Genomic DNA, 15,609 nt, shown 5'->3' with positions numbered 1-15,609 from the left:
CCTCAAAAGTACTTCATTGACTACAATATGCGTTGAGACATCTGGTAGCCATGAAAAGACTATATAAATGCAAGTTTTGTTTCTCACCTACTAAAATCATATGGAAAATGAAGGGGACATTTGGCTCCTGGGTTTAATGAGAGGTCATCAAACGGAAACGTTAACTGTTTCTCTCTTCATAGGTGCTGCCTGACCTGAGTGTTTCCAGCATTTTCTGTTCTTATTTCAGATTTCCAGAACATGCATTCTTCTCGTGTTTAAGCATTTGTCACTTGCTTTCATTGCAAAGGACATTAATAGTTTTACTTCACTCCTTCCTCTCCTCAACACCCTGGCTCGTAATGCGTTATACTTCTGTGAGTGTTTGAAGGCTTGTTACCTCTCCTCCAAGTTGCCATTCTCGTGTGTGTATCTGCATAGTGAGTGCCTGAAGATACATATGAATCAGGAGTGGGATCCTTAGCTGATCCTCCCTCTCCCTAGCTTAGAACACTAAGGCCAATTGCAGCACACCTGCTTTCTTAGCTGAGTTCAAGTAAACAGGAATTGGACCTGTGAATTTCTGGTCTAAAGAGTTTAGTTTCACCATGCGGCATGTGTACCCGCTCAGCAATTGGGCACAGCTGTGGTTTTCTTTTTTTTCCACAGTTAAGGAAGATTCAGTGATAATTTAATTCAGATCTCAGTCAAACATGATCAGTTCATCTCCATCCAGGGCTTACAGACTCCAGAGAAATGAGCTGAGCTGCCGATACAAGGCTTCATACACTAAAACAGTTGTGCTGTGTCGGCTTAGGCGACAGAGCACTCAGACACAGGCCTCCTCAGTAACCTTCATTTGCCCATGTCACACAGTAGTCTGGGTACATGGATTTTGATGAACTAGCTAATTCCCTTCACCTTAGATCCAAATTAACAAATTAATTACTGTTCAAAATGAGAGTGAAGTCTTGGAAGTAGCGATATTAAATGATTCACTTCTCTTTTAAAGAAAAATAACTCAGCATTGTATTTCTTAGCTAAAATTCCCTACCTGGAATGAGGGGTTTATCTTATGAAGAAAAGTTGAGCAGGTTGGGCCTATATCCTTTGGAGTTTACAAGAATGAGAGGTGATCTCACTGAAATTTAAGATTCTGAGGGGATTTGATAGGTTGGATACCAGGAGGATGTTTCTACTTGCGGGAGAGGTTAGAAATGGGGACACAGTTTTAGAATAAGAGGTCCACTGTTTAAGACAGAGATGAGGAGAATTTTTTTTTCTCAAAGGGTCATTAGTCTGCAGAACTCTCTGCCCCCAAGGAAGCAGTGGAGGCTGGGCCATTGAATTTATTCAAGTCTGAGTTAGACAGATTTTTGATAGATGAGGGAGTCGAGGGTTATGGAGTTGAGACCATAACCAGATCAGCCGTGATCTTATTGAATGGCGGAGCAAGCTCGAAGGGTTGGATGGCCTACTCCTGCTCCTAAGTCCTATGTTCGTATGTTGTTCCTAAAAACTGTTAAATACTTGTGTTAACTTGACCCTTGAGAGCAGACTAGTACCTAATTAAAGTTTACCTGCATGTTCACCCATTTCATAAAATGCTAAATATTAATTCTGTGATCACAATAGATGCCAGAATGATCTTTGCTAAAACTGTGACAGTGTGTCTGACTCCCTGTGTGTAGTATCATTAGCCATTTGTTTAAATGTTCAGCCTCACTCAAATTCTCCTTTGTTTTGAATTCACTAGGTCACTGACCCTCCTAGCAAGCGATAAGGTGATTACAGATCAGAGCAGAAAGACCCTGAACTCTGCAGAAGCACTCCAGGACCAGTACTACCAGAGCATGTTTTTTTATATCCTCCGGGTAGAGGCGGGAGCAGGGGACACTATTGACAGGTACACAGACCATAACGATTTAATTTGTGGGCTACAATTGAGGGGTAAGCTTGATTGATTCACAACCCCTGGGGCCTTGGGTTTTGTTGCAGTCAAAGTGACTTGCGATTTTCACTTTGAGCCAGTGATTTGTCTCTGGTTTTCATCTGGCATGTGAGATCACTCTTCTGTGAATAATGGTGAAATATTAAAAAACAAAAATCCTAGGTTCTGATATTACAGAAAACATATCATTAAAATAATCAAAAATATTCTTGCAGCACTGACCTGGCCATTATTTATCTCTCCAGCAACATGAATAAAACAGATTATCTGGTCATTATCTCATTGCAGTTTGCAAGAGATTGCTTTGTGCAAATTGGCTGCTATGCTTTATTTTGCATTACGATGGCTTCACTTCAAAATTACTTAACTGGATGTAAAACTCTTTGGGACATCCTGAGATTGTGAAAGGTGCTGTTTAAAATGCAGGTCGTTACTTTAACACGGATTTTCTTGTACATTTTGCTGAGGTGTCTGAACTGGAGTGGCAAATTAGATCCAAATTGGCTCTGGCAGGATGCAAAGGGTAATGGTTGATAGTTGTGACTGGAAGGCTGTTTCCAGTGAGGTTCTGTAGAGTTCAGTACTGGGCCCCTTGCTTTTCAGACGTTAGACTTGAATTTAGGGGCATGATTAAGAAGTTTGCAAATTAAACAGAAGTTGGCATTGTGGTTGATAGTGAGAAATATATCAACGTGTCTGCTCTGTTTGGCAGAAAAGTGGCAAAAGGATTCAGTCCAGAGAAGTAGGAGGTAATAAGTTTGGGGATAGCAGACAAATCAAGAAAGTACAAAGTTAATGGATACTGAGAAATGCAAAGGAACAGAGGGACATAGGAGTGCATGTTCATAGATTCCTGGAGGTAGCAAGGTAGGTCGATAAGGTGGTAAAGAAGGCATATGGGATACTTACCTTTATTAGTGGACACACAGAATACAAGAGTGGGGGAGGTTGTGCTAGAACTGTATACTAATTAATAAAACACTAATTAGCCCAAAGCTGGAGTACTGTGAAAATTTCTGGTCACCACATTATAGGAAAGCTGTGATCGCTCTAAGGAGGGTACGGAAGAGATTTAGGAGGATGTTGTCAGAAGTGTTTTCTTTGGAACAGAGGAGGCTGAGGGGAAATTTAATTGATGTGTATAAAATTGAGGGTCCTACATAGAGTAGGTAGGGCAGATTAACCTCCCTTAGCAGAGAAGTTAATAACAAAGGTGCATAGATTTAAAGTAATTGGTAGAAGGATTCAGAGAGAGGTGAGAAACATTTTCACCTAGAGGGTGGTGGGGTCTCGAACTCACTGCCTTTAAGGGTGTTAGAGGCAGAAATCGCCATTGCATTTAAAAATATTTGGATCGGCACTTAGAGTGCCATAACCTACGAGGCCTCAGACCAAGAGCTGGAAAGTGGGATTAGGCTGGATAGCTCTTTTTGGTTGGCACAGATCTAATTGGCCTCCTTCTGTGCCATAAATGTTCTGTAGTTACGGGTCGGCTCTCCTTCATCTCACCCTCACTGCCCATCCAATACAGGCAAGATCCATAGGGAGAAAAGGGAGTAATTTTAGGAGCATTCAACTTGGGCCACTTTGAGTGGGGGAGGGAGAGATCTAAAGGAAGGCTAAAGCATCTATCAGTAAACAAGGTTTTTTGTATGTAGCGAGGGTAGAAGAGAATGAACATTTCTGCAGTGTGAAATGTGTGGTAGAAGAATAAATGAGGAGGTATGTGTGCAATGTCTTTGCTTCCCCTGCTCTGATTGAGTATGCAATTCCTTTCACAGATTAAACCTGCTTCATGAAGTGCTTTTGGACATGGCTCAGCAGCCCAGAGTTGTACAGTGTGCTCAGACTGTCCCCATTCTGTTGCAGGTTTTCTTCAATGTTGTCACCCAGGTAACGGAACGTCATTGCAACAAGTTTAATCCATTGCTTGTGTTATTTGTCAATGTGGCCTGCTTCACTGATTCCTATTGAGAAAGCAATTTGTAAAATTCAGTACCAGTGTTAAGGGCTATGCCACTTGTACTACAGAGGAATCACTTTCGAGTACCCCAGAATCTGTGCTGTCAGTGTTTTGCATCATGTTACGAATGCCCTGTGGATTGGCTACACTCTGAGCTATCTGTTAGTCACTGATACAATTAAGACTTCTCACTTACAATGACTCAATAGCGATTCAGAAGTTTGAAAAGAAGAACTTGTTTCCAGTTTATGTTATCCTGTTGGTTATGTTACTAGAATAGTAATTCAGGGGCCTGGTCTAATAATCCAGGAAAATACCTGTTCAAATTCCACCATAACAGTTTGAAAATTTAGATTCAGTTTCTAAAAAAATTTTTTTAAAAGAAAATAAAATTAGTTTAGAAATAAAAAAACTGGTGTTAGTAAAAGTGACTATGAAACTGTAAAATTATGGTGAAAATCCAGTTCATTCACTAATGTTATTCACGGGAGGGAACCTGCTGTCCTTATCTGGTCTGGCCCATATGTAACTCCAAACCCACTCCAACGTGGTTGACTTTAATTGCCTTCTTAAGTGACCTTACGAGCTTCTCTGTTGTATCAGACAGCTTCAGGAAGGCTTACCGTCACCTTACCAGGGATGGGCAATAAAGGCTAACGTCTACACCCTGAGAATTTAAAATTCTTGGGTGCCCTTGTTATGATCCAAGCTGAAGTTACCCCCGGACAAGCCTGATCCCAGAATGGAACCCAGTTTGATAGATTCTAACTTTTTTGTTTGTTTAGATACTTGGAGAGTAGCTGCTGAACAGAGGCGTAGAAGTCAGCTGATGAACTTTTAACAAAAGAATAAAACATTTCTAACACAAGAAAAGATGAATTATATTACAATACTTCTTCATCCACAACTCTACCTTTACAGATGTACACAGATTTGAAAGGATAACACAAATTACAAAAGCTATCTTATATTCTAATGTTCACAGTAAATACACAGTCCATGTAAACCTATGGCACCCTGTGGTCAGACACATCACACTCTGAAACCAAGTGACAGATGCCATCTCAAACAGATGCTATGGATCTTTCCTCAACTCCCCCCAGACATTTGTCTCAATGAACTCCGTCTTTCACACAAGGGATTCCAATCTCCACTCTCCAGGAACTAGCCTTGGATTCTTCTCCCAAACTGATGCTTTCTCTCAGACGCCTTGCTCACCTTCAGAGTTTCAAACTCTCCTTCTGAATTTCTTCTCTCCTGGATCACCACATGCATTCGAGCTGTCTTCCATGCATTCTCTCTCACCAATTCAGCATTAACAGTACACCATTGCTGCACATGTTCATAGCAAAATGTTACAGACCACCAGTTGTTCCTTTGAACCTTCTTGCCTCTTGCAAGCTGTTCTCACTTTAAATCTGAAGCTTGGAGCCTTTCTCTCTGTCCCTCACTCTTGACTTCACTTAACAGGACCTTTTCCCAGGTTCCTGTCCTTCCTTTAACTAGAAGGTCTTCTTTGGACTTTCTCTTCTTCCACTCCCCTGGACTTTTGTGGTTTTTCTTAGCTTGTGGCTTCTATCTGTCCCGGTTGCTCCAGTTTCTCCTGGCAGCAACTTTCAAAAACCAGCTGAACTCCACAGCTTCCAAATCAAAACTACTGTTTTTCTTCTTCCATGTGTGTATATGTGGGAGGAACCTGCCTATCTGACCCCCTGTTGCTAGGCAACAGCACTTCAAGCCTTGTATGTTTACTTTCACTTTATAGGAGTCGTAAAACACCTCATTAAAATGCAAGCAGCCTTTGAAAGTGAAACTAAAATTCCACTTGACGGAACACACACATACAAAAGTACAAATCAAACTTGAATTTTAAAGCTAAAACTCTTCCTAACAACCACAAATACAAGTATAACTTTCTTAAGCTATATCTATTTCCTAACACCCCTCACATTGGTACTGAATCACTAATTACTCATTCTTGCTCCAAACTTACCTGTCAGTTCCAAAGAAGAGTCACATTGGACTTAAAACGTTAACTCTGTTACTCTCTTGACTGATGCTGCCAGACCTGAGTTTTTCCAACATTTTCTGTTTTTATTTCAGATTTCCAGCAGAATACCTGCAGTATTTTGCTTTTATCTACAGGCCTTCTGTTCTTCTCATTGCTTATTAAAAATCACCTTCTTAAAATAAATCAGAATTATGCTTATAATAATTGATGCAAGAATGTGCACTCACTGACAAAGAGAAATGAGTCTTTGGAGTTACAGGTTATATTACCGGATCTTAGCATAAGCGAGATTTCAGTTCCTGTATAATATTTTCGCCAGGTAGCAAAGATACTAAAGAATAGGCTCTATATTCAGCTGCATTTTACATAAAAGCTCTAGGGTTTAAGGTACAGGCAGGGTGATGGCTGGTCTTTTTTTTGGATTTTAAGGTTCTAACCTGAAGCATTGCCAACTCTCCTACTTGTTTTATACTGAGGCTGTGACTATTACCTGGTCTCAGCATTTGTATTTTCTTGCTCATGTTCGGTAAGACCTCCTCCTTACCTGCCAGCCTTGGCATAATTGATGGTGACCAGATTTTCAAAAGTCAAAACCGGGACATGTTGAGCAGAATTTTCCCCCCCATTGGGGGGAAGGGGGGATGTTCAGGAGCAGGCGCGTGGAGGTGTGCCTCCGGATGGCGCCCCCAATTTTGGGCGTGCCGCCATTTTACATGGGCGGGCCAATTAAGGCCCACCCAGCGTGACGTCTGCAAGGAGGTGTGGGCTGGGGGGATTCCCTGATCCGAGAGTGCGCTCTTACACGCATGCACGCGAAAGAGCGCACTCATCTCCCTGAGGCTAAGTGCTGCCTCGGAGATCGGCTCCACAATAAAAAATGGTAAAAACAGGAAAAAAAATTTCCCTGGCATGTTCCCACATGTGACACTGTCCATCACTTTTAGTTACACTTGTATTAAATTTTTAAAAACCCACATGAAACCTCATCCCGCCCATGGATGAGGTTTCATGCTTTTTTCAATGCCCGCCAGGGCTCCCAGCCTTCCTGCCAACCTTAAGGTTGGACGGGCAGATCCACTACTTAACTAATTACATTAATGGACCATTGACAGGTCGGCGGGTGCACAGCTGATTTGGCTGAGCCCCCACCGATCTGAAAATTGAAATGAGGTGGGGTGATGTCATCCCACGTCATTTTACGCATCGGTGAGCGGGCCCCGCCCCCTGCATGCCGACCGGGAAATCCTGGCCATTGAGAAGATGGTGCTCTGTGATGAATGACATGTTGATCAACCAATGGCAGAAGCCTGGGGGAGGGGCTGTTGAAGGTCGGAGGTCATGTGATGATATCTCTCAGAATATGTCCGGCCAGAGTAGACATGCCTATTGAGACACCTAATTATCGAAGACAACAGTTCAGAATCTCAGATTTCTGTTCCAATGACATTTCTGCCTCATTTTCTTAAAAGAGCTGAACCAAGGCTTTGTTTGGCACAAGCTCCCAGAATTCTCTATTTTGCTCTAACTTAATGTGCAGTGCACAATGGGTTTGAGCAATAGATATTTTTAGCCAGAAGCTGGATTTTAAACTAGTGAACCTACCTCAAGTGTGGGAGATTTTGATTGTACCCCAGCCATAAGCAGGAAAGCATGAGATCTTTCAATGAAAAGTTTGGTTGAATATCCCATGGCTCAACTGATCTTGCCTGCCAACTTCCTCAGCATTCATTGGTAGCTTATCAATGAGTGCTGTGCCAACATCCAACTACCTGCAAGGGCATTGCAGAGTCAGGTCAGGCTCGGTTTAGGGGACCCACCCTACCCCACCTCCCCCCCATCCCCAATATCACAGGTTCATGTGTAAAGTGCAAAGGTGGGGAGGTACAGGCTGAGCCGGCAGGATTGTGCTCCAGCAATGGTCATGCCAGCAAAAGGGCAGACTGGCACAATCAGAGGAATACTGGAAGGGAAGGTTACTATAACCAGCAAGTTCGTGTTCTGAGATGGAGGTGGGTGTGAGATGAAATGTGTCATGTGGAGGGGAATATCCCCAGTATTGAAGAATTATCTGTATTGAAACGGAACAAGGAGAATGCAGTACAGTCAATTAGTCGTGCTCATGTTTGTGGTTTTCTTTGTGTAAACTGACACCAAGCCAGAAATAAATTGCTGCTGATTTTCTGGTATAAGACACAATTCCTTTTCACTAAGCACTGTAACTCATTGTGACCAGGAAATAACAGCTAGCACTCTACCAAGACTTGTCGTTGAGACCTGCCAATATCAAGAGGGACTTGCATCCCATTCCTTAAATTTCCTACAACTATTGCAGCTATCACATTTTGTTCCAGCAAATCATTTCTGATCCTAACAATGTGTTAGTGTGCTCGTGTTTTATATCGGGATTCATTTTTGGCTTGGTGTCATTCTATGCTCCATAGCAGGATTACCTCTTCAAGTGTAGCTTGTGATTAGAACTTAAGAACATAAGAACTAGGAGCAGGAGTAGGCATTTCTAGCGAGTATAGGCCTAAACTGCTCAATCTCTCCTCATAAGACAAGCCCCGCATCTCTGGAATCAACCTAGTGACCCTCCAATGCAACTACATCCTTCCTCAAGTAAGGGGACCAAAACTGTGCACAGTATTTTCAGCTGCGGTCTCACTAATGCCTTGTACAGTTGCAACAACATTTTTATACTCTATTCCGTTAGCAATAAATGCCAAAATTCCATTTGCCTTCCTTATTACCTGCTGTACCTGCATACTAGCTTTCAGTGATTCATGCATGAGGACACCCAGATCCCTCTGCACTGAAGCATTCTGAAGTTTCTCTCCATTTAAATAATAAGTCTCCTTTTTATTCTTCCAATCAAAATGGATAACCTCTCACTTATCCACGTTAAACTTCATCTGCCAAATTTTGGCCCATTCACCTAACCTGTCCATATCCATTTGTAAATTTCTTATTTCTTCATTGCAACTTACTTTCCCAACTATTTTGGTGTAATCTGCAAATTTAGCGATAGTACCTTCTATCCCTGAATCCAAGTCATTAATGTAGATTGTAGATAGTTGGGGCCCAAGGACCGAACCCTGTGGCACCCCACTAGTTACAGCTTGTCATCCAGAAAAAGACCCATTTATCCCACTCTCTGCTGGTTAGCCAATCCTCTATCCAAGCTAATATATTACCCCTATCTCCATGGTACCTTATCCTGTGTATTAATCTTTTGTGCAGCACCTTATCAGTGGACACCGCTGTCAATCTTCTATCAGAGGCTGATGAGAATGATTTCTGCACAAGTGGGATTGCCCTCGTGTAGCCGCTTAGTGGTTGGCGAGTGGATGCGTTCTGATTTCCAGGGTGCAGTGCAGCACGAGAGGGTTTTTTGGGGGGGCGGGGGGGGGGTGCGGTTTGCAGACAGTAAATGGAATGCAAGGGGTGGGGTCAAGGGGAGAGGATTCGGGAGAGGAAGTGAAGAGATGCTGATGCTGTGTGAAAGGAAAGGTGAAGTGCTGACGAAAATCTCTGATATGGTTCGTATCAGAGAGAAATTGAAAACCAGGACATTTGAACTATTTGGAGAAAACTGTTGGGAAGCTGGGATGTTTAATGAAAAACTGGGACTGTCCCAGTAAAACTGGCATATATGCTCACCCAAGCATAATCTGCAGGGCAGCTACATTAATCACAAGGCACTAAAGATAGTTTGGCCATCCTCTTGCCTATCATTTGCTGTTAACATCACCTATTGGCTGCTGTTGATACCAGAGAGGTGACTTTCTAATCCCAATAAAGCAATATTATTAGCATACATTCATGAGCAAAGCAGACATTTCAGTCTTTTGTGGAATCAACTACAATTCTATAGTCAGTTTACTACAGAACATGGTCAATTCTGAACTTTTCATAGGCAGTTCATGAACTACTAATTTATTAATGTTATCTTGCGTTCCAGGGGATGGTTGTTTAAAGTCAGTTGTAATTTAAAGCCAAAATTTGTTTGCATTTTTGTCATCAGAACTTTGCTTGTTTACTCTGTTTTCTGATTTGGTAAATGACTGGTTCTGGATTCTTGCACACTTTTCCTTTGGCTTTAGTTTGCAGATGGCCCACTGATTAATCAGCTGGTTCTGGTTATCCTGGAGCGTTGCAGTCTCCTGTATAACATCCCTGACTTCAAGACTGAAGTTCAACGGTGAGTAAAAGTATTCTTTATTCGGCACAGGCCTGTATATTATTGGTATAGACTACCTGCTGGATGGAATAACGCTGCTCATCAGTTTGTGCTCTCATGTAAAATTTTGTTTGTGCAAGCTGACTCATTCTAAGAGCTGTAAAACTGAAACCATCACCAGTTGAGTATAAAGGTGTAATAGAAACATCTAGAACCTGAAAATATGACGAGGAATAGTCAGCATGGAATTCCTGACTAAGGCCAGACATGTAAAGTCAGGTGACAAGTAACAGAATGGTTAGCAAACTGGCTACAAAACAGAAAACAGAAGGTAGGGATTAGAGGCAGTTACTCAGACTGGCAAAACTTAGGAAATGGCATTCCCCAAGGAGTTTTGCTGGGACCAATGGAATTAGAAGTATAATTTCAAAATTTGCAGACAGCACCAATTTGGAGGGATATAGTTAATATAGAGGAGGACTGTAATAAAATAAAGGAAGAAATTAATAGACTGGCAGATTAGCTGTGTAATTGGCAAATGAGTTACAACATAAGTAATTGTGAGGTGGGTACACTTTTAAAGGGAAAAAAAAGAGGTTAAATAGCCCCTGGAAAATAAGTATCTAAATGGCATGGAGGAGTGGAGAGACCGGAGGCACTGAAATACAAATTGCTAAAAGTAGCAGCGCAGATTAATATGGTGATTTAAAAAGCAAACTAAGCACCAGGGTTCATTTCTAGGGGGATAGAATTGAAAAGCAAAGAAATTATGTTAAACTTAGAGAACCTTGGTTAAAGACTAATTTGACAAGGAAGTATTCAATGAACGGCATGACACTAGGAATTTCTGAGGAACAAAGGGCCCTTGGCGTGTGTGTCCATAGATCTCTGAAGGCAGAGGGGCATGTTAATGGGGTGGTGAAAAGGGCATATGGGACACTTGCCTTTATCAATGGAGGCATAGATTACAAAAATAGGGAGGTCATGTTGGAGTTGTATAGAACCTTAGTGAGGCCACAGCTGGAGTACTGTGTGCAGTTCTGGTCACCACATTATAGGAAGGATGTGATTGCACTGGAGGGGGTGCAGAGGAGATTCACCAGGATGTTGCCTGGGATGAAACATTTAAGTTATGAAGAGAGGTTGGACAGACTTGGGTTGTTTTCGTTGGAGCAGAGAAGACTGAGGGGCGACCTGATCGAGGTGTACAAGATTATGAGGGGCACGGACAGGGTGGATATGGAACAGCTGTTACCCTTAGTTGAAGGGTCAGTCAGTCACAAGGGGGCATAAGTTCAAGGTGAGGGACAGGAGGTTTAGGGGGGGATGTGAAGAAAAAATTTTTTACCCAGAGGGTGGTGATGGTCTGGAATGCACTACCTGGGAGGGTGGTGGAGGCGGGTTTCCTCACATCCTTTAAAAAGTACCTGGATGAGCACTTGGCACGTCATAACATTCAAGGCTATGGGCCAAGTGCTGGTAAATGGGATTAGGTAGGTAGGTCAGGTGTTTCTCACGTGTCGGTGCAGACTCGATGGGCCGAAGGGCCTCTTCTGCACTGAGATTCTGTGAAACCACACTTGGAGTACTCTGCACAGTTCTGGTCTCAGTAGCATGTAGAATATCTAGAAAAGGTGCAAAAAAAAAACGAAAATTATACTAAAACTGTGAGGTTATATCTATCAGGAAAGATTGAACAGGCTGATGTTCTTTTCTCTAGGCAAGAGAAGACTGAGGAGTGACCTGACAGAGGTCTTCAAGATTAGAAAAAGGTTTTCTAGGGTAGAAAATGTTCGCAGCTGTGGGGAAGATTAAAACAAAAGGCCATAAATAGATTGTCACTAATAAATCCAACAGGAAATTTAGGAAAATTCTTTATCCAAAGTGAGTGAATGCGGAACTCATTACCACATGGAGTTGTTGAGGTGACAGCATAGATGCAGTTAAGTAGAAGAACATGAGGGAGAGGGGAATAGAAGGATGTGCAGATGAGGTTAAATGTAGAAGGGTGTCTGGCAGCTCCTGTGGGGTTCGAAACATCATGGACTGTTGGGCTGAATTACTATTTCTGTGCTGTAAATACTATGTAATATTTATGTATCTCTGTTTATAACCCACTAACCTTGAAGAATATATAAACTTCCTAGCCCCAAAACTTATTTCCTGTTGCTTGATATTATGGTCCTATTTTTATATCCACATTTGCCATAAAAAATCCCTATGTTGACATTTCCTATTCAATTTTCCTTTATCAACATGGATTTGGCCCACTGCATAATGATCAAGAGCAGGAATTCTGGTAGTTGATTTTTCACCCTAACTCTGGTCACACAGAAGCCATGATGATAACTAAGTGGAGATAAAGCCTGGTACCTTCTGATCTGTCTAACTTGGTACAAATCTGGATAGCACCTTTTACTGCTAAGCTATTGGGTTATTTCTAAAACATAAAAGTAATTTGTTGCCAGTGGTGATGGAGAGAGTATGAATTGAGTATGAGAGTTTCTCATTTGTGAAGGTTCAACCATCATCACCTGTCATTATGCTGCTGGCAGGCAGGAGATCTGTAGATTCGAGCAAGATCTTAGAAACAAAGGAATGTGAATGTTGGCTTGAAATAATTCAGGCCGAACCTTTCCTTTCCAGAATGCTATGTATAGCTGATGGATAGCAAACAGATCAAAGCAATATCAGGGATTGGATAAAAGGATCAAACAAAAATATGTTGAAGAGAAGGAAAAGTGGTTGAACAAGAAATGTGAAGGAGTAGAAAAAATAAAAACACAGACCACGAACAATACATAAAGACATTAGGGAAATCACACAGATTTGTACCAAGTTAGACAGATCAGAAGGTACCAGGCTTTATCTCCACTTAGTTATCATCATGGCTTCTGTGTGACCAGGAAAAGTTGGGTGTACATTTGGTGGATGATTCAAAGGGAAACATTGGGAAGTTATAATGGAAAGAGACCAAGCGCTTGCAAGATGGATTGAATACATAACACGGCTTATTTGAGGAAAGCCAACAATTAAGAAAAACATGGATGGTCCAAAGACCATGAAGGGCAAAGTAAGAACAGCAATATATAAGATGAAAAACCAAAGGCCCAGATGAAATATTCACCAAACAAATTAAAAGTTTAAAAGACTTTAGAATAGACAAACTGACTCTCATCTTTGATTAAGTTTATGATGTGGAAGAAATCTCAGAAGACTTAAGTAATTCAATATTTGTTACGCTTCCTAAAACATTGAATGTGAACTGCTTCGCACTATCAGTCTGATGAGTCACGTTACTTAGATCCTTCTTCAAGTGCTGGTGAACAGGATCAGGAGCAAGATAAAGACTGTAATTTCACCTCTTCAATGTGGTTTTGTAGAAGCTAGGGGATCGAGATATGCTATGCATTCATATATGCTATCAGAAAGAGCCATAGAGATGAAAAAAGATGCCTACTTGTGTTTTATTGATTATAGTAAGGCATTTGGTAAGATGAAACATGAAGAATTGATGAATGTGTTAGAATCTCGAGTTTGATGGCAAAGATCTTGGAATGATAAGAAATTTGTATTGGGAACAAGCTGCAGCTGTGAAAATTGAGAACCATTTAAGCGATTTTGTGAAGATTAAAAGAGGGGTCAGAGGGGGTGTGTTTTCTCCCCAGACTTAGTCAATTTGTATAGTGAAAATATTCTGAGATTAAAGACCTTACTGGATTATTAGTTGGAGGTTATAACTTTAATAATATAAAATACATTAAAATGATTACTTGTTTCTTATTGCCGACTCTGAAGAGAAACTGAAAAAAATTTTGGATAGTGAGTGAAAGTGAGAAGGAAGGGCTGAGCATAAATTGTAAGAAAGCAAAATGTCTAATAGTGTCCAAAAAGAAAGTCATACCAGAATGTAAGATCACAGTGAAGAATTAAAAGTTAAAACAGTAGACAGATTTTGTTACCTAGGAAGTATGTTAATATCAGATGGAAAGTGCGAGCAAAACATGAGACTTAGGATTGGAATGGCAAAGGATGTATTTCAAAAAATGAAAAAGATTATGATCCATAAATTAACCATAAAACAAAGCTAAGATTCCTGGATTGCTACTTCATGCTAATTTTGACATATGTTAGCCAGTGTTGGACAATCGATGAAGCAATGCAGGGAAGAATTGAGACTACAGAGTTGTGGTTTTTAAGGCGAATAATGAAGATTGTCTTGGGAAATTCACACAAGAAATAGAGATGCTAGGAAAATCTGAGACCAGAAGAACTCTGCTGACCAAGATCAGGAAAAGACAGTTGGAATTTCTTGGGCACGTAATAAGAAATCATGATTTAGAAAGTCTGATGCTGATGGGAAAGATGATGGTATAAGAGATCAAGGTAGACAAAGAGTAACCTTTTTAAAGAACTTCGCAAACTGGATGAATGTACCACTAATGAAGATGATCCACGCCTCTGGAGCTAGATTAACATGGAGGTCCATGGTCACTAAAGCTCTCTTAGGGCATGGTACCTGAAGAGAGAGCGATACCTGTCAGTTGTGATATTTGCTTATAATTTGATAGCAGATCGAAAATCATTGTTTTACAACTGTAAGATACTCAGTGAAATTATGAAACAGATTCACTGAGTCAATGAACTGTAATAGTGCCCTGGTCTAAGTGCAATGCCAGTACCCGATCACCAGCCTTCATGATGCCACATTAGTAAACCTGCACAGGGTGAACCGTAACAGTGGAACCCATGCAGGTATTGCTGTAATGTCACTTTACCAGTATCTTGGCATAAATTGGTACAAAGTTAAAACCCTTAAAGTTGGAAACCTAGATTCATTTTAGGTAAAGTTTCATGTGCATTATGATTAATTACTACCTGTACAGGTGCACTTTGTGTATTGCTTATTTCTTTTTCTCTCCAATTCCACAGGGTATTCAGTTCCCAGTTGATGGTGTTATGTAAACTGTACCCACCTCTTATAGTAGAACAGTCCAAAGAGCTGCTGGAATTCTGTGGAGTAGTCAGCAACATCATCAATAAGGAGAACTTCTTCACTCATGTGGTAAGGAATTCCACAGGTTAACCTTGCTAGGGACTCATTCCAGACCAGTGTTTGTCCTAGAGTAACACTGAAATACGTTAAGACAGCCATGCCTGTAAGTTGCCAGTATCTAGTGCTCCTTTCAATAAATCAGCACGTTTATCTGACGAGTATCTGAACTGTACTGACCAGGAAGGTACCATGTTTGGACCCCATTCTGTGCTGAGTTAGCTGATGTCAACACTGGTGTTAAAAATGGCTTCTGAGCCCCTGGGTTATGGTGAGGAAAATTTACTATGGTTGCCACTTTTGATTGTTGCTCAGAAATTCATAGTGACATGCACATGTAAAAGGAGATGGTGGCGTAGTGGTAATCCAGAGGTCCAGGTTAATGCTGTGGGGGCATAGGTTCAAATCCCAGTACAGCACCATAGGCAGAATTTAAATTTAATTAATTAATAAATTAAATTAATGAATATAC

The 15,609-nt window shown here is 41.1% G+C and overlaps 1 protein-coding gene across 5 annotated transcripts in view; it reads left to right on the top strand.

Moving 5' to 3' along the window:
- ap5z1 (adaptor related protein complex 5 subunit zeta 1) overlaps positions 1-15,609 on the top strand; it is a 56,803-nt gene that overhangs the window by 26,916 nt on the left and 14,278 nt on the right. For all 5 annotated transcript variants that reach the window (XM_041206457.1, XM_041206458.1, XM_041206454.1 and 2 more), the window contains exons 12-15: positions 1,736-1,885; positions 3,712-3,823; positions 10,008-10,105; positions 15,017-15,149. In XM_041206457.1, coding sequence (XP_041062391.1) covers positions 1,736-1,885; positions 3,712-3,823; positions 10,008-10,105; positions 15,017-15,149 — 493 coding nt within the window. The remainder of the gene's footprint in view (positions 1-1,735; positions 1,886-3,711; positions 3,824-10,007; positions 10,106-15,016; positions 15,150-15,609) is intronic.

The sequence above is a fragment of the Carcharodon carcharias genome, chromosome 15 (assembly GCF_017639515.1).
Source record: "Carcharodon carcharias isolate sCarCar2 chromosome 15, sCarCar2.pri, whole genome shotgun sequence".
In the NCBI taxonomy this organism is placed as follows: Eukaryota; Metazoa; Chordata; class Chondrichthyes; order Lamniformes; family Lamnidae; genus Carcharodon; species Carcharodon carcharias.
The sequence above is the reverse complement of the archived record's forward strand: the minus strand, read 5'-3'. Positions and strand labels throughout refer to the sequence as shown.